Source organism: Pollicipes pollicipes, unplaced genomic scaffold (genome assembly GCF_011947565.3).
Source record: "Pollicipes pollicipes isolate AB1234 unplaced genomic scaffold, Ppol_2.1 Scaffold_7262;HRSCAF=8765_pilon_pilon_pilon, whole genome shotgun sequence".
In the NCBI taxonomy this organism is placed as follows: Eukaryota; Metazoa; Arthropoda; class Thecostraca; order Pollicipedomorpha; family Pollicipedidae; genus Pollicipes; species Pollicipes pollicipes.
Genome location: NW_023597055.1, coordinates 23,995,523 through 24,017,882, shown reverse-complemented (window position 1 = coordinate 24,017,882; position 22,360 = coordinate 23,995,523). Strand labels below are relative to the sequence as shown.

Sequence of the window (22,360 nt, the reverse complement as noted above, 5' to 3'; positions counted from 1 at the left end):
TTTTGACGGCCGCGAGGCTCGCTCCCGCGCTCCATAACTGGCCGTGCGACCCGCTCCCGCGCCCCACAACTGACCGCGAGGCCCGCTCCCGCGCCCCATAGCTGGCCACGAGGCCCGCTCCCGCGCCCCATAGCTGGCCGCACGGTCCGCTCCCGCGCCCGACGGCGAGCCGCTGGTGAGCGTGCCGCGGCCTCGTCGGCTTGTGAAAGGACGGCCGTCTATGTCCAGCGCCACGGGCCGCGCCAGTCAGGCAAGGCGGTGCCATCAGTCACACCGCGCCAGTTAACAGTGTGCACGCACCGCATCCGCCACGGCCACCGGCTGGCCGCCCGGGCAGCAGCGGCCATGGCGTGAGGGCTGGACAACACAGACTGAACCTGCACAGCAGCCTCGCCCGGCGCGGACTGCAGCCGCACGCAGCCGGCCGCGGACCTACCCAGGACGGTGCCGGCGGGGATGTTCACCAGCAGCGCCGTGTATAGCCAGTCGCCGGGGCGCGGCCAGTAGAAGAAGAAGAGCATCGCCAGGACGCCGTTCTCGGCGAACGTCAGCGCGTAGAAGGCAAGCATGCGCCAGCGGGCCGGCGTCTCCTGGCGGCGGGCGGCGGAACCATCAGACGCTCCGGCAGAGCGCACTCGGAGCGGGTGTCGGCTCGACGAGCGTGCTGGGACGGAACACACTGCCGCGCCGCCGTGTGGTGAGGGCGCCTAGCGCGGCTCGTCACGCAGCTGACTAACGTCACCAGCAGCGGGCACACGGCTGATGCAGGTACAGATCCACCGCAAGGGAGTGCATCATCCACGGAGAGTGCGCATGAAACACAGCGGAACAGATCAGCTTGGAGCACATCAACGCAGCACTCACATACGCGCCGTCCACTATGAGCCACCGACAGTGAATGAGAAAGGGGCCTGCTCCCCGGAGATCGCCCAAAAATAATCATCTGATACTACGTAGGACGAACTTAAATTAGCTGTACATTCACTTGTGTATGTCATGCTAAGCGACCTAAGGACTACAAAGTTCTCAAGCTTTTTGGTCTCCAAATTCACTGTTACTAATTTCGGCAAAACAAACCGCAACATCGAGACAAAACACGACCAAATCGAGACGCGGCTAGATCAGTCACCACGTCCACGGCGTGTGAAGCGTCTCCATGGTTACCGAGCATGGCTACCGACCCCTGGTCTGCTCGCCAGAGGTCCGCAGTGTGGGAGCGTCGTACCGGACCCAATCCGAGCGACGCCACCGGCAGACTCGACTCCGGGCCACCGGCCGCCCACCGCCGACCCTGGCTTCGGCTCACCCGCTGGGAAACGGAGTGGCATGCGGCTCGTTCTGGTGAGCAGGAAGCACGTGCCAAGCGTTAGCCGGTGCCACGGGGCGCGAGGCCGCAGTCTGCCCATGCTTAGGGTGGCTCACATGATGAGAAGACGCAGGCCAATCACCAGACCGCAGACACGACCGCCGGACACCGGCCATCGAGGCAGCCAGCGGCGAGCATCGCTGCTGCACTCACTCCCCTATCGAGGTGCCACGTTCGGGGCGGGGCATGCGCATGTGACGTGGCTGCCGCGCAGGCACGGCTCTCCGAAACACTAGCCTAAAGAGGAGGGTCGTTTTTTTACGTGCAACATTCTGCAGTGACCAGGTGTCGGCGCGCATGCAAAACGGGTTATATCAACGTTAGAAAAGTTGACAGCCGACAAGACCGCATCGACACAACTGCATGCATTCATCATGTCGACGTCCGATCATGCCACCCCATCCCCTGCCATTTCCACCCACCCCATCAGCACCCCACGGAGCGCAGACCCACCACCTCTCCATACAGCACCCATCCGCCCACCTTGACGTTGAAGAAGGAGAAGCAGTAGATGGCGCCGACGACGGTGTTGAAGAGTCGCTCCTCGGCGGGCGTGGGGAAGAGGTCGGTGCGCTGGGCCAGCACCCAGCCGGTCATCAGCAGCCAGCGGACGGCCAGCAGCAGCAGCACCCAGCCGGAGTACAGCAGCGAGAACGCCAGCAGAGCGGACGTGCGCGCCAGCAGGAGACACAGGCGCCAGAGCAGCTGCCGGAGGCGCGGCGGGACGGCGGCGTGAGGCAGACGACGCCGCTGAGCCGGCGGGAGGCGGGAGCGGGCGCTCAGCAGCCACCTCGGCCGCCACACCGAGTGCCGGCAACACGGCCGGCGAGCCGTTGTGACGGACACGCCCAACACGACATAACAGAGATGACAACGGTTCAGCTGCTGGCCGGGCGTCTAACACGCGCTTGGTCGACAGCGCCAATCAGTCCATCACTGCACAGAAGCAAATCCCGCTCGTGATATGGTCTGACACGCAGCACGCCACTGGGGCACCGAATCAAGGCGACCGCCGCTCACCCAGGGCGGCTGAGCGGCCCACGTACCTGCAAGGTGGCAGACGGCCTCATACTGAGCGGCCCACGTACCTGCAGGGCGGCAGGCGGCCTCATACTGAGCGGCCCACAAACCTGCAGGGTGGCAGACGGCATCATACTGAGCGGCCCACAAACCTGCAGGGTGGCAGGCGGCCTCATATTGAGCAGCCCACATACCTGCAGGGTGGCAGACGGCATCATGCTTGGTGGCCCACAAACCTGCAGGGTGGCAGGCGGCCTCATACTGAGCGGCCCACATACCTGCAGGGTGGCAGACGGCCTCATACTGAGCGGCCCACGTACCTGCAGGGTGGCAGGCGGCCTCATACTGAACGGCCCACGTACCTGCAGGGTGGCAGACGGCCTCATACTGAGCGGCCCACGTACCTGCAGGGTGGCAGACGGCCTCATACTGAGCGGCCCACGTACCTGCAGGGTGGCAGACGGCCTCATACTGAGCGGCCAACGTACCTGCAGGGTGGCAGGCGGCCTCATACTGAGCGGCCCACGTACCTGCAGGGTGGCAGACGGCCTCATACTGAGCGGCCAACGTACCTGCAGGGTGGCAGGCGGCCTCATACTGAGCGGCCCACGTACCTGCAGGGTGGCAGACGGCCTCATACTGAGCGGCCAACGTACCTGCAGGGTGGCAGACGGCCTCATACTGAGCGGCCCACGTACCTGCAGGGTGGCAGGCGGCCTCACGCTGAGCGGCCCACGTACCTGCAGGGTGGCAGACGGCATCATACTGAGCGGCCCACGTACCTGCAGGGTGGCAGGCGGCCTCGTGCTGAGCGGCCCACGTACCTGCAGGGTGGCAGCCGTCCAGCCCAGCGGCCGCTTGTCGCCCCGGGACTTGCGCATCCACTTGGCGTACGAGGCGTTGCTCCAGGCCAGCGAGAGGAGCGAGAGCGCCGCGCTGACAGCTGAAACGCGGCACCGGCGCCGTTGGTGGACGCGGAGACACGCACACCCGCGGGTCACGTACCGTGTGCGTGTCTGCGGCTGCCTGGCAGGCGTGCCTGTGTCATACTATCTCTGACAGTGCAGCTCGGGTGAGTTACAGGGAGAGCCTGTTTACGGTGTCGAGTCTTGTTGAGGATAACAGCACAGATGTCACCGGCGCAAACCGTGTATTCCGTACACATTTCACTGGCTTAGCATAAAAGACGGCGGGGATTGGCTGAAATCACACCATAGCCAGGCAGTTACGGGAATCGATAAACAGTCTGGCATTCTGTCGCATGCCATTTAGAGGTGCCTGCAGCTCCCGCTCGAGACGCAAATCAAGGTCGTAACAACCAAAGTCGACGTCCTCCTTACTTTAGCTTACGTCTCAGCTTCCCATTGTATTTGAACGCGAGGAAATCTGTATCCAAGCAATCAATACGTGCGTGTGTCTAACTGGGACGAGAAAGATCAGCAGGTAGATTGGACCAGTCGTTGTCACAGAGACGATGCTATCGCAGGAAAGCGCCGCACGCCGCACCCCAGTCAGGAAAACAGAGCACCGGCGGGAAACAGGACACACACGGTGTGATGCATTTCCTGCTGCGATTAGCCGCCCCACACTTCTGAGGTCCCCGCTGACCCAGCCCGAGGCCGCCAATCCCGGATGAAGTAACGAGGAGGCTGGGCCCTGACCAACTGAACCAGCGCCAGCCGTCCCTGAATTTGGACGAGGTGCGACCGAGCAGTGTCACTGGCTTGCGAAACTGCTCACATCACTAACTGCCTGACTATGAGATACCCGTCCCTAGAAAGGGCGACGGTTGACCAGGGTCTTTCTTTGACAGTGCACCAGCCGCCTCCGTTCCTGGACGAGGGGCGACGGCTGAGCGAGGTCCCTGTTTGACAGGACACCAGCCGCCTCCGTTCCTGGACGAGGAGCGACGGTTGAGCGAGGTCCCTGTTTGACAGGACACCAGCCGCCTCTGTCCCTGGACGAGGGGTGACGACTGAGTGAGGTCCCTGTTTGATAATGCACCAGCCGCCCCGTAGCTGGACGGGGGACGACGGCTGAGCAGGGTCCCTGTTTGACACTGCACCAGCCGCTTTCGTCCCTGAACGAGGGGCCACGGCTGAGTGAGGCCCCTGTTCCACAATGCACCGTCCGCCTTCGTCCCTGGACGATGGACGACGGAGTGGTATCCCCGACTGACCCTGCACCAGCTGCCAGCCGTCCCTGGACGAGGTGACGTAGACCTGCAGTAGCAACTGCGGCGCCGACTCCAGGTAGCTGAGGAACAGCTGCAGCATGCTGACGTCACTGCTCTGCTGCAGGTACACCTGCCGCACGTAATGACGTCACATCAGCTGATGCCGAACGCGAGCGTGGGACAACTGAAAAGCATGACAATAAACGAGAGCAGGCAATGAGTTTACATGGTGCAGATGCTGCTGTGTGCATGCAATGTTTGAATAATACTTAAAACACATACTCAACTTTGAAGGGTTGTTGCAAATGCATATATACTGTGAAAATTTATGCCAAGTTACATGCCACAAACTCTGAGTACATGAGCACAGCGCACACAGCGAGTTACATACATGACACCCTGTAATGAGAGCCTCTGCACATGCCCTGACCACGGCTCAGCGTCAGGTCGGGAGCGGACCGTTACCGAGCAGCCCACCTGCACCAGGGGGTCCACACCTCCTCACCATTGAATCGTCGTAGGACTTTGTACGGCGCATACGCCGACCATCGGAAAACTGACTCACAAGCCTGAAGACGGTGAAGGTTAGTTAGAGGATACATCACATGCGACGTAAGCACGCACCAGTGCAAGGCAGTCGCAACAGGTGGCGAGACTGCTGGTTAGCATAATGGACATGTCCCAGTATGAAAGTATAGTCACACTAAATAAAAATGGAGATACTTTTGGGAATGAATGTTTCATTCATTTAGTTCTGCCCTGTGAGATTACAACCCCAGGATTAGCAAACTACAGCCTAATCAGCTGCATTCGTAGCCATCGCGGGAGGTTACTAAAGACTTCTGGGCCCAGTGAGCATCCAGACTTTTCTCCAGAATAAGGCAACACAATGGCCTCAGATCTCACATCAGCTGACCACGACAATGAGGAGAACCACTCATCCGGGACACAGACCTAAGAAAGAGGCCCAGCTGGCAGCAGTGCACGACCAGCAGGCTGGTGGTGGCCTCCTGGTCGTGCACGTGCCAGCGGTACGAGATGACGTGCACCAGCGCCTGGGGCACCACCACGATCAGCACGGTCAGCAGGCCCCAGGTCAGGTCGCCCGAGCTCAGGTACGTGTGGATCAGCACCACGTCTGCGGCGAAAGCGGGCACCAGTCAGCGGCCGCGCCGAGCAGCTGCGGCACAGCTGGCAAGGAGGGCAGTCGAGAAATTGTCAGACCGAGCAGCTGCGGCACAGCTGGCAAGGAGGGCAGTCGGGACATTGTCAGACCGAGCAGCGGCGGCACATCTGGAAAGGAGGGCAGTCGGGACATCGTCAAACCGAGCAACTGCGGCACAGCTGGCAAGGAGGGCAGTTGGGACATTGTCAGGCCGAGCAGCTGCGGCACAGCTGGCAAGGAGGGCAGTCGGGACATTGTCAGAATGAGCCATCAATGGTCATGGTGAAAGACAGGCGCAGCAAGCAGCAGTGAAACATTTCTGCAAGAAATAAGCCAAAATATATGCAGGTGGACGAGTCTGAAGAGTTGGTGCTTGCTGACAGAATGTACCTGAAAGCATGAAAATTTGAAGCGGAAATGAAGTAGAATGAACCTATGGAGCTGAATCACGAAGAAAATGAGCCTTTCACCTTTAGTACACAAATTCTCATCATAACTTTTCGGGATGGCAGGACCAAAATTTGAATCATATGCCAGATATTGTTTCTCAGAGCAATGGCTAGAGTTAATATCAATGGCATCAAACTTAAGACGTGGGAGTTCTTTACTAGGGGTGGGGTTGGGCGAGTTGTGGTAGTTATGTTGCAACAAAATTTGTGACCTTTGTCACTATTTTGATGTGCAATTTTGTCTCACATAAGGAACAAATTACCACTTTCGTAAGATCAGAGCCATTTGAGAAAGAGGCAGAAAGCTGATGGCAAGCAACTGTTTCTGACCATATCTGAAGTCCATCACCCCAGTTGTTCTTCCCAACTTTACCTGATAAACTTTCCAGTCAATCTGTTTTTTTATGGCCAAATGGGAGTGAGGAGAAGCCAATTCATTGAGCCATATAACGATGCAGCCTGGATGCCCCAAGTGAGGCAAATATTTTGACCAGCTGTTAGCTGACCTGATGATGATGATGAGGGCAAGGAGTGTGGCATTTTAGATCTTGAAACCTGTAATGCTAGTTGCCGCAGGGTATGTATCTGCCCCAAATCATGAACAGAACAAAATACGGGGAAGACCTGCACCTGCATGCCGGACTGCATTGCATATGCCTGACACTCTCAAGATATTCAGCATACCAGCCACACAGTAAAAATTCACTCTCATGTACCTTGTGAATCTGAGTGGTTTGTGTCATACCATAGCAACCAGTGTCAGCATGTAGAGATTACATGTTTCAGGGCACACATAAATAATCCCCAGAGATTAAAGCGAAAATGATTTCAAAATTCTGCACAATTTGTTCAGACTTGAGTTTGGCACACAAAAGCACAACAACACACTGCTTCACCACACCAGTGTCACATAGGCATCCAGTGTGGTGCATGGATGTTTCACAGACTGGTATGCATGTGCCTACATGCTGTTGTTTGTTGGATGTTATATCACACTACAAGCATAAATGGCATCAAGATGCCTAGGCTATCTTTGGGATTCTTAAAACAAAAAAAATCAGATACACTTACCAATTATCTTATTGAAAATGTATGCCCCTATTGAAAGAATAAGAAATGCTTGATCCCAGTTATTAAAGGTGACTTGTGGTCTTTTGTCTTCCTCCTCACGTTGCTTCTTTTTGTCCACAATTTCCATGTCATTAAATTCACTTCAATTTCATGCACCGGTGCCTTTTCATCGCCACTTAATCCACAAACGCGCAACCGCGCTAAAGCTCTATTCTATGCCACTGTAATTTTTGTTGTCAGAATCCACGCACAAAACCACCGCACTCACGACCCTTATCATAAAGGCGTCCACCTTATCCAGGACACAAGGCACAGAATTTTGCAGAAAACTGCAGCCTCGCAAAAAAACGGTGACCACAATCCCTATGGTTCTTCGCGAATAGCTTGCAACCAAACGAAGTGCGTCACCAATGCCGAAATATTTGAGCTATGCGCCGTTTTCCCTGCTTCTTCTTTGTAAGGGCTACCCCAAGAGGAGCGTAGCGGTTTCGTTGGACGACTCAACGCCCTCACTGCGCCAGCCTGGGGCCGGAGCAACGCCGTTGGCACGACTCGTGTCCAACTCCAGCTGAGTAAAGCAAGCACTGACTAACTCACGGCAGGCAGAGTTGAATCCTGCTCTGATTTTACTCCGAGTTTTAGAGACTCGTACTGCGAGCATACTCGACTCCCTCACCTGACCCCGGCCGTCCAGGAATACATAGTCTATGATTGCAGCCCAAGAAACTACACCAGCCGCCTCAAGAAAATTTGGCCAGTTGCATGGCGTATTCAGAGGGATTTGATTCAAATCGTCCATTGGCATTGATGTAGAACAATGGCTACCAGTTGGATCCCTGCAGAAGTCTACGGTGACCACTCCGGCACTTCAGGGTATGCACCTTACCTTACCTTACCTTATGGTGATCGGGAATTATAAAAGGCCACTAGGCCTGTAGGTCCCGGTCTCGTCAGGCTCCTGGGCCGGCAACCAAACGGTCTCAATTTATGGGAAGATTCAGTGTGGGACGTCGTACATGATGTCAGCCCAGTGCGTATCAAGCCTAGACTTGAACTGTTCAACTGAGGTCGACGACACGACCGGGTGTGGAAGAGCGTTCCAGTCGTTGACAACCCGCGTGCTGAATGAGTTACGACGGACGAGAGTCCTAGCTCGAGGTTTTCTGAGCTTCCGCTGGTGTCCTCTCGTCACCACCGAGTTGTGCCTTGTCAGGAGCTCCTCTTCCGACAGCGACTTACCTCCGTGAAACAGCTGGTACACTGTCACCATGTCTCCCCTGCGACGAAGATAGTACAGCGAGGGCAACTGAAGGAGTCTGAACCTCTCAGGGTATGACTGGGGCCTCACCTCATAGCCAAGCCGGGTAGCTCTCGCTGAACCCGTTCCAGCCGCTTTTGGTCCAGTTTGCCGAACGGGCCCCAGACAACGTTGCCATACGTTGATCTTAGTACGGACGTACTAAGATCTTAAAAAGCAATGGCAACGTGCAAGCATCGATATTGGCAAAAGACCACCTCACGACCGCCAGCATCTGGTTAGCCTTGTAGATCGCTTCCGCCGTCTGCACGTGGAACTGGAGCCGGTAATCCACGAAGATCCCGAGTTCCTTCTCGGCGGACTCGACCGCGATCTCGGCGCCGTCCAAGAAGTACGTCAGCCTCGGGCTGCAGTTCCCGATGTGCATTATTTTGCACTTTGCTGCACTAAAGGGGAGCAGCCACTCCTTTGACCACTTGGCCAGGGCGTCGAGGTCAGCTTGCAAGGGTGAGTTGGTCAGGGGCCTCGGGACACGACAGTAGACCTTGGTGTCATCCGCAAACATCTTGACCACGCTTCGCGCTTGTTCTGACAGATCGTTCACGAAAATTATGAACAGCGTTGGTCAAAGTACTGACCCTTGCGGGATGCCGCTGACGAAGTTGTTCCGGTCCGACTTCGAGCCCTGGACCCGCACTCTCTGCATCCGGTGAGTAGGAAAAGCCCTGATCCAGCGTAGCAAGTTACCTCTCACACCGTAAGCACGAAGCTTGGCGAGCAGACGGTTATGGGTATTACACGCATCGTTGATGTCGCGTTGTCGCGGCCATAGATGTAAATTGTAATTGAGTTGCCTCTACCCCGACTCTGTAGTGAAAGTTGATTCAGCTGTAGTTCCAAAGCGTTTCCAACGGAGTCAACCCCACCTTGACACAAGCAAATTTCGCCTGACCCCGGGTCAGCCGTGAACCAGAGGCGGACGCAGGTTTGGTTGATACTTAACATGACAAAGGTGATTTCTCGTAATAAAAAACGGGCCCGTCCAAACCGACACACGGCAAGTGCATCAGGTACGCGAGTGAACAGGCGGCTGCTGCAGACGTTCAACCTGTGCCGTCCAATCTTCTTCATCAACGCTGGATGTTTTGAGCCCCAAATGAACCGGGAGACAAAACCAAACAGTCGGTACATTTGGCCAGCCATGAACGCATTAGGACACGCCCTCTTAAGGACGACGCCGGAATGAGGCGCTAAAGAGGGCAGTCCAACGTTTCTAAGAACGCGGAACGGGAAACGACCGATTAATTTACAGGACAATTCACTAGCACAGAAGGGGTGCTGCCGTACCGGAGGGAAAAATAGGCAAGGCTCCAGGGCAATTGTCCGTTGCCCCCCCCCCCCCCCCCCCCCACCCCTAACGCGTCCGCCTACTTAGGCCGTCAGCGTCAAAACGCCCGGCGAACACACATGGCGCGGTCAGGCATAGCAGGATAACCATATCATGTAACCATTTATTTGTCAGTCACCATGTTCAGCCCTCAATTCAACAGACTTTTCCCATCAAGGACTGGAGACGTCACAGGAACCACCGATTATATTTCCGTGGCGCCATCTGTGGATGACATCACGAGGTAGAGCTTCCGACTCATTTCCTTGCCGACACGACGGGAGCTGACGAGCGGGCCGACCGTCCTCCGAATGGGCAGGTCAGCCACCAGGGCCTGGCGCTCTTGTTCAGACAGGCACGCTGCATAGGCCTGAAGCAGCATGACAAGCATCAAGATGCAGCTCCCTAACACCTTACCTGGCTTGCAGACTTCTGACAAATTCGGTTTGCAAGCTTTCCAATGACATTTGATTGATTTGAAGAAAACGGTGGGTAAGCTTGGGCTTCCGTGTGCCTTGCATGTAATGCTCCAAGTCGGTCTGACCTTAATGAACTGGTGCTGCACACTTGCGTCTGTCTTAAGTGCAGCCAAGTAACAAGAAATAGTGCATGACTCCAGATGGGACTACTGCATCACTGATGGGAGTACTAGCCTTCAGACTGCTTTACCACGCGACAACAGATCAGTGGCAGAGTATTCGAGTGCGCAGCAGTGCACAGCCATGTGCCACAGTAAGGTCACGGCAACGTAGCCATCTGCGAGCGTCTGATGCCCTGCCGGCCAGCGGCGGCCGTCCTCGGCCATCTGTACCTTGATCAGCGCCTGCGGGCTGGGGTAGACGTCAGCCACGGCCTGGGCGGCCTCGAGCGAGCCGCCGGGCAGCTGGCGCAGCTGCTCCGCCCAGAGCCGGCGCAGGCCGCGCTGCTCGCGGTCCACCTTCACCGGGCGCGCCGAGTCGGCCTCGGCGAACCACGAGAACTGCGGCTCGGCGCGGCGCCGTCTGCCGGCGCAGACCCGGCGGCACGCGTCATCATCGGACGCCCCCCCCCCTCTCCCCTTACTGAACGACGCTGGCCGACGCCGCGGACGAGGCCCAGCCGCGTTGCGAGTACACCAGGCTGGTACAAGTCATCCCGAGGGTTGTTTTCGACAACAAAAAAGCTTAGTTGGGAACTGTGAAATTTCATTTTTCTTATTTTCATTACAGTTTTAGCGACACGCAACCACATACGCCTCGAATATTTAACGATATGAATGACGTATGAACCACTTGCACAAAACTGAAATGTAAGACGATTCAGTTTTAAAATACAGCACATTGCTCCATATTTGCCTGCTGACGTCAATTCGTCTCTTACTTGAATGGTGCCTCCGCGATGGCTTTGGACATTTGAGCCAGAAACTCTCCGCCGTCTGTTGGTGAATTGACGAATCTGAAGTTGTGCGGGGTGTCCAACAGGGTGTCAACGAGAACGGCTTCCATTTGCAGCCGGTCCAAATTGGGAGCTCCTTTTCTGCGGTTCCCTCCACCATTTCGCACCGCCTCGCCCTTCTTGTAGCTACCCGCCATTGGCTTTGTCCTGAAAACAACACTGTTTTGGAACGGGCTCGGAGTAGATATCCATTGTATTTGCCGGAGTTGGCAACATCTCAGGCTACCCAAGAACCTGGATAAGCTGGGACTGTAATCCCAAAAGCCATCCCTGCAAAATACCACAACCAATTATACCTAGCAACACACACGTCAGGTGATTAGCACCCGCCTGCGGAGTTTGTCCAGACCCCAGCACAGCACCGTCACCACACGTCAGGTGATCAGCACTCGCCTGCGGAGTTTGTCCAGACCCCAGCACAGCGCCGTCACCGTCTTGCCCGAGCTCGAACCCAGACCTCGCACGGCGGCCGTGAGACCGCGCGACGGGTCCGCCGTCTGCTCTTCGATCAAAGAAGCCATGGCTTCGGCGGCGTACACGGCGACGATCTGGTCTTCCGGTTCGCGAGTCGTTCTGGAAATTATCTGAAACAGCGCAGCGACGCTGGTCACGAGTCTTGAGCACAAGCTTCGACATAACACTTTGGCGGATCTTACTTTACCGCGTGCGTTCAACGTACTTGCGTGACTGATTTCGTTTATTTTACCCTCAGTCAAACTAAGCCTACGTAATCATATCAAGACATACCGATAACGCAGCGTTAGTGGTGATAGAGTATTTCTGTTTGATCCTCAGCTTATGGCGTACAATATGGAATGCAAAAAGGAATTATTGAGTTGAAAGGACTTAAGTGAGTTACGTGCAAATTACAACATGGCCAAAAAGCCAACTCAAATGGCCCAAGCCAAAGCCGCCCTCTTCGGCCGACATCAAAGCCACAGCTGCAGTCTGACCTCGCCGTCGACCTCGCGCCAGCTGGTGACGTCACGCTCCCAGGTGATTGTGCCGGGCTGCGGCCGGGCGGTCACGTGGACCACAACATCAGTGGTCTGCAGGGCGGCTAACACCTGGCCGCCACCCTCCAGCTCGAGCAGGTGCGGGTCCACCAGCACGTGCAGCGACTGAGAAAACGCTCGGGTGAGGTGCGTGCTACACCTGAGATGCGTCAGAATACGGTCTTTAGACGCTCAGAGGGTGGTGGAGACATACAACCGAATTGCATCCCTTGGTGACGTTAATAGTGGAATCATCTACAATTTCAATTTGGCTTTGCTTAAATCCAATAAGATCCTTTCCGGCTGCCACGTGGGCTGAACCATTCCGCCTGTGCAATGTCTCCGTGCTTACGCCTCAAATCTGGCGCGCGCCTTGAACAGCTGCCCCACGTTCACCTTTTGACAGTGTTCGGGCCGAACGCTGCGCTTCGCGGCCGCCTCCGCCTGTCGAAGCCGTTTTCTCCAGCTCCTTTTGGCGCTTGGCCTCCTGCCGCTGTAGCTGGCGCTGACGCTTGGCCTCAGCAGCGGGCTGGGGGTCCCGGCCAGCGGCGGCCGAGGCGGGCCGCGATCGCCCCGGCGGCGGCGGTGCCGACGGTGGCGGAGAATGCAGGGGGTGTGTCGGCGCAGGCTGGGAGGATGCTGAAGAGTGCTGGGAGTGTGGCAGGTGGTGTGGTGGATAGTCCTGTGGATGGAGTGGAGAAAGTTTGTGCTGTTGCAATGAGTGTTGGGAGTGTGGCCGAGTATGTTGCAGGAGTGGCGGGGAGAGGTGGGAGTGTAGTGGCGAGTCATCCAGCTGCGCAGGTGGTGTCTGGTGAGAGCTGAATGCACTCTGGTGTGCCTCCTTGCTTCTGAAGGATGATGGCTGTGGGGATAGTGCCGGGATATTTACTGATGATTCACGCAGACAGCTCAGGATTACTGGTGAATCCAGTTACTTTTAGCAGGAAGCGATTTGTTGGCCTGATGTATATCATGCACTATTCAACACCTGACTTACAATACTGAACAATTTGTTAAGCAAATGCAGCATGACTAAAACATCACCATATGCAAACGAATTGCCTGCTAGAAAAATTATGTTTGAATGTGAGGTTAAATTTGGCATCAATAGTATGAATTCCATAAAGGCATGATAAAACAGCATGCAAGAAAACTGAGCTCCAGAATGCTATTATGGTGTGCTTCAAAAACAGTGATTGGGAATGTAGGAAAGCCAAAAATGTATGTGTATTGCAAAACAAGAAGTTGCATCAAAATCCTAAACATCCAGTGATTCTGTAGCATACTGACCTGTCTGTGACTAGCCTCACTCTCATCCTCTGAAGAAGATTCTATGCTGATTGGGTCTGCACAACTGCTACCAGTAGAACCTTTTGATGCTTGCAATCGAGCATACAGTGGAACATACTGCCTGTTGAAGAACATGTGCTCCATGTGGATTAAAATCTTAATGGAGCTGGGCGTGAAGTAATGTGCTAAACATTGCTGATGCACCAAAGGAAAATACATAAGAATTATCCAAATGATGCATGAATTTTTTACATCTTGGAGCTTTGCATTGCTGCCATGCAGGGTGCCATGGTGAGGATTGAGGCATCTGGGTCACCAGACAGTAATTTTTCTAGAACAACTTATATGTAGGTATGGCACTCTCCTGACCCATTTATTTTTGCTAAAGATCACTTTAAAATACAATTACTCAATGTGTAGGCCAGGGCAAAGTAAATTTATTTCTTTGCACACACACATTTTGTTAAAACAGCACTGTGTTCACCAGAAACATCTTAATGACAAATTGAGCTTTTGGTACGTCGTCAATCAAGTGCTTACCCATCTGAGTCATCAGAGTCTGACATCGCGTGAGCTTTGCATTCCATTTACACGGCTAACTTCTATACTTCAAGTCACAAACACGACCTAACGCGTTCGTTTTTCTTGGTTTACGCTAACAAGTACTGTAAATGTACCCAACGCACTGAACCGCATTCCTCGTCCTGTGCTCGGCTTCGATTTGCCCGCCAAAGATGTTTTTATAGGCCAAGTACGAAACAGTTGCGTCGTGAACAGTTGTAAGTGGCTCTACCATATCTGATATTTTTAGGACAAAGGGTTTCGGATGAGTATTTAAAGCACACCCTCAGAAATCCATAACAAAAACATATTTTTGAGACGTAATTTTGTCCTTTATTTCATGAATGTTCAAGTCATCTTTAATTTTACCTTTGATTTCTTGATAGTTAAATTATGCTTTCTGTCTGATCGGGGTCTGCATACCAAAAATTATGTCTGTTACTTCGAGTTTGGAAACACCGCAGGTCACACAAACCATCATGGCAGCGCCCGTGCGAGTTGTCGCTCTGGGACAGAAGTTGGTTAGGTTTCACAATGCAAGGACAGCATTCAATGTCATTCACCGGTAAGACAAGGGGAAGATGTTTGCTTGAAGTTAAGGTAAATACATGCCGCCATTATCCTTGGTTGAACATAGTACGGCTATGTGGCATGTAGCCCGGGCCCTTTGTCGATGTTAATGATTATGTAATGTCAAAGCCGTGATGCCAATCTGCACGTCAATCCTTAAATCTGGAGGATGTGTGCATAGAACTCATGTTAGGTCAACTGGTGCTGAATTTTCAGACGAATTCTGTTAGGGATGACAGGATATTTGTGTTCAAACTTTCTAACCAACATCATAGCTCCTTGAAACAGCAGCTCCATGTGGTGAAGTTTTGGTGAACAAGCGCTTAGCTCTCAAGTCTTACAATACATGGTGTGGATATACCAATGCTCCTGTTGCAATATTGCTGTGACACCAGATATGTTCAACATAACATGCATATGTCAGTCTGCCTTTAATGAATTTTACTTGCTTGTAGTTAACTTACTTCCATGTCATTTGGCTAATAATGATCATGTCTAGCTCATGCAATTTGTTGTAATTAAGATACAGCTATGCTGCAATTGAGCACTGCTACATTTTAAGTTGTTATGATATAGTGTCTCTCCATGTACTGACCTGATTGAATCAGTGGTTGGTTTATATGTGATAACCCATTTTGAATCAGTGGTTGGTTTATGTGTGATAACCTATTTAGAATTCATAATATCTCCAATAGGAAAATTGGTGCTCTGAAGTTTTATTTTCACTTCAGCTTCTTCTGTTATCAGATCACATTTTATCTCCAAGTGTCTTTGTATTCCTGTTGCAGAGTGATGGAAATTAAAGTGATGATATTTGATGAACCTTTTCCCTCTGTTGTATGCAATCTATACAGGTTTAAATAATAGAAGACATGCCTGACAAAGCAGTAATTGTTTAAGGCTTATTTTAGAGCAGTGCACTATGCATGCTATCTATGTAAGCAGTGCATTGATCAAGCTTAGCACAGGATTGCATCAGCAAACTTATTCAGAAGACCAGAAGCTACAAGCATGATTAAGAAGGTGTGGGAGTTTAGGAAGTTTTGATGGGTCCAACAAAATCTGGTAGAATAAGTGTAATGTATTCATGAGTGCTTAATTCAGGCAGGGCCTTCTCTGCAAATTTTCAACAGTTCTTCACCTGCCTTATACTTTTCAACCCACACCCACAGTCTTGGCCACGAGTTCCACAGCAAACAATCCTTTCTTGGGGAGTGGCCTGGTGCTATCATGGGTCATCACATCTCATATCTAAGGGTGGTAAAGAGGCCAGGCACCCCATACCCATCAGTATACAAATATGTCCACATACTCAGCTCCAGAAAGTTGTTTTATGATCCCAGCTGTTTTTTGTCAGATTACAAAGGACAAGGCTTAAATTATTATGGCAGCTTGAAGAGAAAGATATTGAACAATAACAACATAACTATCACCCTCAAATCACAGCTCACAACTAGAAGCTAATAGGAAACTTTCACTTATTTACAGGGTTATAGAATAAGGTCCTTGCAACCCTCTGGCTACACTGTTGTGTATACAGTTTGCTTTGCATCTTTTACCTATTTTGAATGTAATGGTCCAGGTCAGCTGTAAGTTTTGGATATTCTTATGAGTTGTGACCACCTAGTCAATGAAAGCTCATGTGCACTTTTAGCATGAGTATCTGGTGGGATTATCTATCTGGTTTTGACAGTGTCAGGTACGTTCATGTTTGTTAATTGGATGATTGCAACGTGACTGATGTCATGCATTTTGGGTCATGCAATTGTCATGCAATTGGGTACCATTATTTCATCAGGGTGCATTAGAGGCATGACCCTGCCATTTGCGTTAATGGCTGGAGTGCAGTAATAATTGGCCAAGTTGTACATGCATGTGCATTGCACAGGTTTTTACTGCAGTGGTGAGGTTTTGAATTAAATAGTTCTGTTTTCAATTTTTTGTACCTCGCTATCTACAAGTGACAATAACTGAATTATGTACTCACTTACCTGCACCACCAAGTTAAGAGAGCCAGGCTACACATGGTTAGATGGCTAGCATTTCAGTATGGTTACGAAAAGCTCGTGGATATCATGGCACCACAATTTTCCAATTAATTTTGCCACACCACTGAACCACTTCCATGGAATTATTTCCTCACCTGCCCATGCAGCCTAGCTGGCCAGCAGCAGCCGTGCTGAGCATGCGAGCCATTGGCAGGCGGTGGGCGGGCGACGGGGCTCGGCCCGCGCCGCGGCCCTCCGAGCCGGCCGAGGATGCGCCGCTGCCCTTCTCCAGCAGTGGCGCCGCGACCCTGGCGCGCGCGCGACACGTTCGGCGGCGGTGCCGAGGAGGACGACACGCCCTGGTACCAGATGCCGTCCGTGCTCATCTCGGTGACCGGCTCTGCTCGTCTACTTCTGCGTGCTGCGCGAGGAGAACGACATCGACGAGAGGCTGGGGCGCCGACGCGCTCCGCGACGTGCCCGGTCTCGAGCGGCAGACGCTCGAGGCGTACGTGCGCCACGAGGAGGCGGCCGGCCGCACCGCCGACGCCGAGCGCCGCCGACTGGAGGAGCTGCTGGTGCTGGAGTCAGCCGAGCGGGAGCGGAAGCAGAAGCGCGCGCCCCCGGGGCCGGCATAGTGCGTGGCGACTAGTGCTGGACAACAGAAGTCAGTGGTGCTATGCAGGGATGGATATGCCGCGACGCGGCCCGGCAATCCAGAGCACTGGTTTCGTCTCTGATGCGCTTGTGAAGGGCGGGCTGAGGAGGAGAAAACTGTGAAATAAGTCTTCTGCGCTTGTTTCGTTTTCACCCCAGACTGGAGTGTGAATGGACGTAGTAATTTATACCGTGCCATCTTTCGTTGGCGTAAGATTGTCAGCAATTGATGTGTTGAAATGTGCAAATATACCGTGTTATCACAGCGGTGGTTACTTCGTCTCGACCGTCACGTGGCATGAGCTGACCGCGGACATTAAGGAGAGGGTGGTCAACAGTCCCAATGCGCGTTCCCGACGAAAAGGGAATGCAACAATTGCGACAGGTTTGGCGGCGGGCGGCTGACGCTTGCGCCCCCTTTCAGGGAGAGTTCCTCCCTGCACGCCGTCTGGGGAACGACTAGCTGCCAGCCGCCCGTCGCTGGCCAATCAGAGCTCCGCTCGATCCAGCCTCGCCTTCCGTCGGCGAGATGCGCCAGTCAGAAAGCTGGCGCTGGCGGACGAGAGAAACGCGAGCCCAGACACCCGTGGGATTTTAAACTTAGTCCGCTGTCAGCCCAGCTGCTCACGTCGATTTCGCTGTTGAGCTTCATGAATCTACTTCTTCCTGTTACGTGAAGAGTCAGACGTGGACACTGCCATCTACCGACCGATCTGGGAACGTGTGCCAGACATTACTCCAGGTGGGCGATTGTATTTTTTTTTGTGCGTGCCTCAAAAGTTTTGAAATTACGGCGATATTGTACGAGCTTGTTTCATGCAGGACTTTTGTATGGTGGCTTGTACCACACAACTGCGTGCTGCATGCACAACTGATGCTGAAATCTCGAGCGTGGTCAAATCAAACAGGACACAGCAGCATTGGTTGTAAATTTAGCCTTTTGTCAAACTGCCACATGGACGTTGCCCGCCTAAACGCCTCGCTACGCGGTCTGGTTGTAGAAGAAGGTTTCTGGTAGACGTAATTGACTTTAAAGGACGCTTGAGCGAATCTGAGCAGATGGGGTTAAATGCAGATGTTTTATGTGATCAGTTTGGAGTCATTGCACCGAATATAATTGACCTTCATTTTACCAGGAGGTTCCGGGTGTAAGAACGTTATCAAAGCAACCATTGGCCATGCTGCTGACTCGAGCGAACAATGTTAAGCAAACAAATATCATTCAAACGCTAAGGCAGAAAAATGCTCCGAATCTGTGCCGGCACTACATTAAAAGTATCTCAAAGTAGTTAATGACGCGAGTCCCATCATCCTAATAACCAATACGCGGTACTTTGCAAAGGGCACCCGACACGCACGCAGCTAAACCGGAAGGTTTCGATGCCCGCTTCGAGCATCAGGGGCGAAAGGGGCTTCTTAACGCGCTCCGTACGGTGACGGGAGTACGTCACCACTGAAAAAATTTCTTTAAGTGCATAACTTTAACAGCATTTCTTAAACCAAGTCACAACGCGTTTGTGTATTAAAACCTCGGACGCAGATTGCGGATGTGCTGCGATTGTAATGCTGTAGACTTGCGTCGTCTGTTAGGCCATTAGATCATAGAGCTGTTTCAGATCACGAACGCTACGCTGTGTTTCTCATTTGAGCTAATGCTAGACAGAGGTTACAAGATATCTTATATGCTTGCGCGTTCTTCCATCTACATTTTCCTTTCACACCACTAACAAACGTGGCAGGTTGCACTCCAACATGCACAACGCTGCGGTGTCCAGGGCTGATCAAGCTGGCGGAACTTTAAAGTGGGACCACTTGTTCGCCCTACCCCGAGGGTGTGTAAGCCTCTGAATTGTACGGTGGCACTCACCCGTTTTTCACAGTTGCCATCGTTGACGGGATTTTGACATCTGTGGACGGCATTTACATAGCTGTTTGTTTTACGCGTCTACGGCGGCTTCTTCGCGAGTCTAATATAGCGTTAAATCGAAACGTGACGTAGATGTCAGTCTGCAGTGCATCCGTTCTCACGGAAAGAAAACACATTTAGTGATTTGAACTCACGAGACTGTGGATCATAAGTTAAACCTCGACCACACCCGCTCTCCGCATTCGTAATGTAAGGACGTCTCTCGTAACAGTCATGAGATGTGTCGAATTGTAATGCGATGGAATCACGGCTTGCCAGGGGCTTCAAGTGTAGCGCAGTTGTTATAGCTTCCATTTGGTTGGGCCACAAGGTGTCGGGGAACACAGCGACACGTTGTGTGTAGTGTTTTCCGTAATGAACAATTCTTGGATGGTGTTCATTGATTTTTGCAAGGAAATCTAGCGGTGAATTCAGCCCATGGGTGCCGGAACCGAGAATATCATCAATGCATCCCATGTAGTATGTACCTCATTGGTCTTGGACCACTTTGGCTAGAAAGATGACTTAAGACTCAAGGCAATGCTCAAGTCTTAAAGCCAGACGTTTAGATTGTAGCTTCAATAGAGCGCATATGCTCAAGGGTATATATATTTTGTAGATGATCCGTCGCGACAGTTACATCCCGATGACTGTTAATGACTAGACATAGTTCCAAATACCGCAATACCTTCTTGATTTGTTGTATAGTGTCGAGACAAGATTGTGTTGATCAGTTCTGCGGCAATGTTACCCTTACGCGATGTCTCGTGGTTCGTACATCTGTAAACAGCAGCTCTTCATGTGATTCCTTTTCCGCCTCAACCCAAGGCCCGACCAGTGTGATGATCCCGCCATTGAACGCACGAGCGATCATTCAACACGGCTTAGAACTAAATCCGAGGCAGACCTCGGACATGTAGTTCTAACCCCACGACCGCCAGTCATGATCACGCTGTCTTTCACACGCCGTTCGTGACCAACCGGGCCTGTGCATGCTTCTGACATATCTGCAGCCGCCGATCTATTCACCGACTCGTTCGAATTCTGACACCATCGAACCAAATCCCGTCCGGCACTAGCTAAACATAACTTGCAGGGACACCGCGCCCCAGCCGAGCATAACCGCGGTCGTGCGTGCCGCAGATGTGGCGGAGCGAATGCTTGAGTCCGACAAACAGTTCGGTATTTTCTACGACGACAAAAAATGGGTGAAGAGTCTGGAGGAGTACAAGAAGCGCTACTACCTGGAGCACCCGGAGGCCCGGCCTCCTCAGGATGCGCCGCCCCGCTCCGGCTAGTAGTGCGGTGTATTGAGTATAGGCGACGCTTCTGTTTATGACAGGGGGAGAGGCAGCTGGTTTGCCACTCTATGTGACGTTCTTAGAAACATGGTCAGAGAAAATGGTGGCCAGATTGGCCGCTGTCTGTCTATTGGCGGCCTGCTTGGCCGGAGTTTGTCTGTGTGTGCGCCTGGACATGTCTATCCCACTGATGCCGATATTGAGTATCCGTGGACGGTGGAATGTCTATTCACTGTGAAAGGAAGCGTCTGAAACATCCTAGTACCGTTTGATGTGTTCGAGCTCGAGGACGGTGGAAGTAATGCCGTCACTGAATGCGTCATAAACGAAGTCACGGGTGAATCCATATCGCCCACGTGAGTGAGACTGCTAGACGGTCGCGTGTGCAGAGATCAGGGGTTTTGCGGTGTTCAGTGTTTATGTGCCCGGTGTCGCCCAGACGGTAACGAGGGCAGAAGTTGGCGATTGGCGAGGTTGATATGAAAGTGAACCAGCTTTGTGTGCCAACATTTCGAAACATCGCCAGTCCGAAAGTGCAAAGGTCAATTAGGTTACAGCAGGCAGCCCATGACGAAACCGATCCACAAAAAATAATTAATTTCGGATGTAGCGCAGGTTTTCAAACAGACACGCAAAAAGGCCACTTTCCGTGACGGCTTCGTCCATATGCTAAGGACAGTACGGCTTTCAGCATTGGGCAGTGCCGTCCAAAACGTACTGCATGCATATCGATTTGTGGTTGCACACTGATAGCTTTTCAACAGCTCAGGAACTGACAATTTGCGCCACATGAGGTCTACGTAAGCGCTGCCACCGGATAACGATGCACGAGTAATAGCGGGCGTGGATGTAGTATTGATAGTGATTCATTGGCGTACGTCAGTGCTGCTGTCACTGGTAAGACAGTAGTGATAGCCTGCTTCCTCGGAGAAAAAAGAACAGGAGAATGGGAATATAGGTGCATTGATATTTCGGAAACATGTCCTTATTGAAACGCGTAGCAGAAGCACATATCGCTTTGCTATTCGTTTCGATGAAGGCCGAAATATCGACGCATCTAAACCTCCATTCTCCTCGGTTTTCTCCAAGGAATAAGGCCATTACTACTGCTTTATCTATGTGTATGATGTTCCTGGCGAATGCACCCAACAGCTGCTGTCATTGATGCGAACAAGCGGCGTCGGAAAGGCTGGTATAAAGTCCCCGGCAGTAACTTAGAAACACGTGTTGTGTGTGTTGCCGGGGGATGTATGGGTTCGTGGGGTCGCGGTGTGGCCCTTCGTCGTGGCTCAGAAATACATGCTGCGTGTAATGGTGACGCGTTTGGTCGGGTGTGTACGCCTGGACAGGATCGCAGGAGGCTGCAGCTGGAATGAATGGAAAATGTGTGTTGTGCAGACCGACTTCGTATATTCACCATGCAATGCGCCCACGGAAACCAGCCATCTTGCCACTCCACCAGTCGCACGTAGTTATCACGCGCATTTTCAGCCGTCGCTCGCGCGCAGTAGAGAGCGTGAGCGAAGCAAAATACGACGAGCCATGTTCCAGGTCGCTATATGGATCTTCTGCTCTGTGAATTTGAAGCAATGCATCGGCTCTTGACACATTTCAGCGCCGCGGCCACTTCACAGCTCGTCTCTCGGGTGTCTGTGTTGGCGTCCGCCGTTGTCGCCGGCTGGCCAGCGACTGGTGCGTCCTGCTCTGCCCCGTGCGCTGCCCGCTCAGAGGCGTCTCCAGGGGCTGATCTGGGCGGGGCGTCCGTC

The 22,360-nt window shown here is 52.8% G+C and overlaps 3 protein-coding genes and 1 long non-coding RNA gene across 4 annotated transcripts in view; 1 reads left to right on the top strand and 3 right to left on the bottom strand.

Annotated features, from left to right (window-relative positions):
- Positions 1–485: 485 nt before the first annotated feature.
- Positions 486–7,602, bottom strand: LOC119114332 (XK-related protein 6; the record flags this gene model as incomplete). Its single annotated transcript, XM_037238528.1, is given in 7 exon segments — positions 486–590; positions 1,850–2,071; positions 3,211–3,329; positions 4,566–4,692; positions 5,068–5,131; positions 5,517–5,700; positions 7,248–7,602. Coding segments are annotated over 7 exon segments (948 nt in total), but the record flags the coding sequence as incomplete, so codon positions are not given.
- A 2,476-nt stretch (positions 7,603–10,078) lies between these two features.
- Positions 10,079–11,467, bottom strand: mms4 (Methyl methanesulfonate sensitivity 4). Its single transcript, XM_037237675.1, has 3 exons — positions 11,252–11,467; positions 10,704–10,893; positions 10,079–10,262 (listed from the first exon to the last, which is right to left on the bottom strand). Exons 1-3 carry the CDS (start codon positions 11,461–11,463, stop codon positions 10,098–10,100), a joined length of 567 nt encoding a protein of 188 aa, XP_037093570.1. The 5' UTR covers positions 11,464–11,467; the 3' UTR covers positions 10,079–10,097.
- A 1,478-nt stretch (positions 11,468–12,945) lies between these two features.
- LOC119113373 (uncharacterized) lies at positions 12,946–14,296 on the bottom strand. The gene is made up of 3 exons (XR_005095901.1): positions 14,152–14,296; positions 13,612–13,732; positions 12,946–13,183 (listed from the first exon to the last, which is right to left on the bottom strand). It is a non-coding gene; the product is annotated as an uncharacterized LOC119113373 (long non-coding RNA).
- Positions 14,297–22,136: 7,840 nt separating this feature from the next.
- The window catches only part of LOC119113606 (dehydrogenase/reductase SDR family protein 7-like), a 5,748-nt gene continuing 5,524 nt past the window's right edge, over positions 22,137–22,360 (top strand). Inside the window, exon 1 of the mRNA XM_037237896.1 lies at positions 22,137–22,145. Coding sequence (XP_037093791.1) covers positions 22,137–22,145 — 9 coding nt within the window. The remainder of the gene's footprint in view (positions 22,146–22,360) is intronic.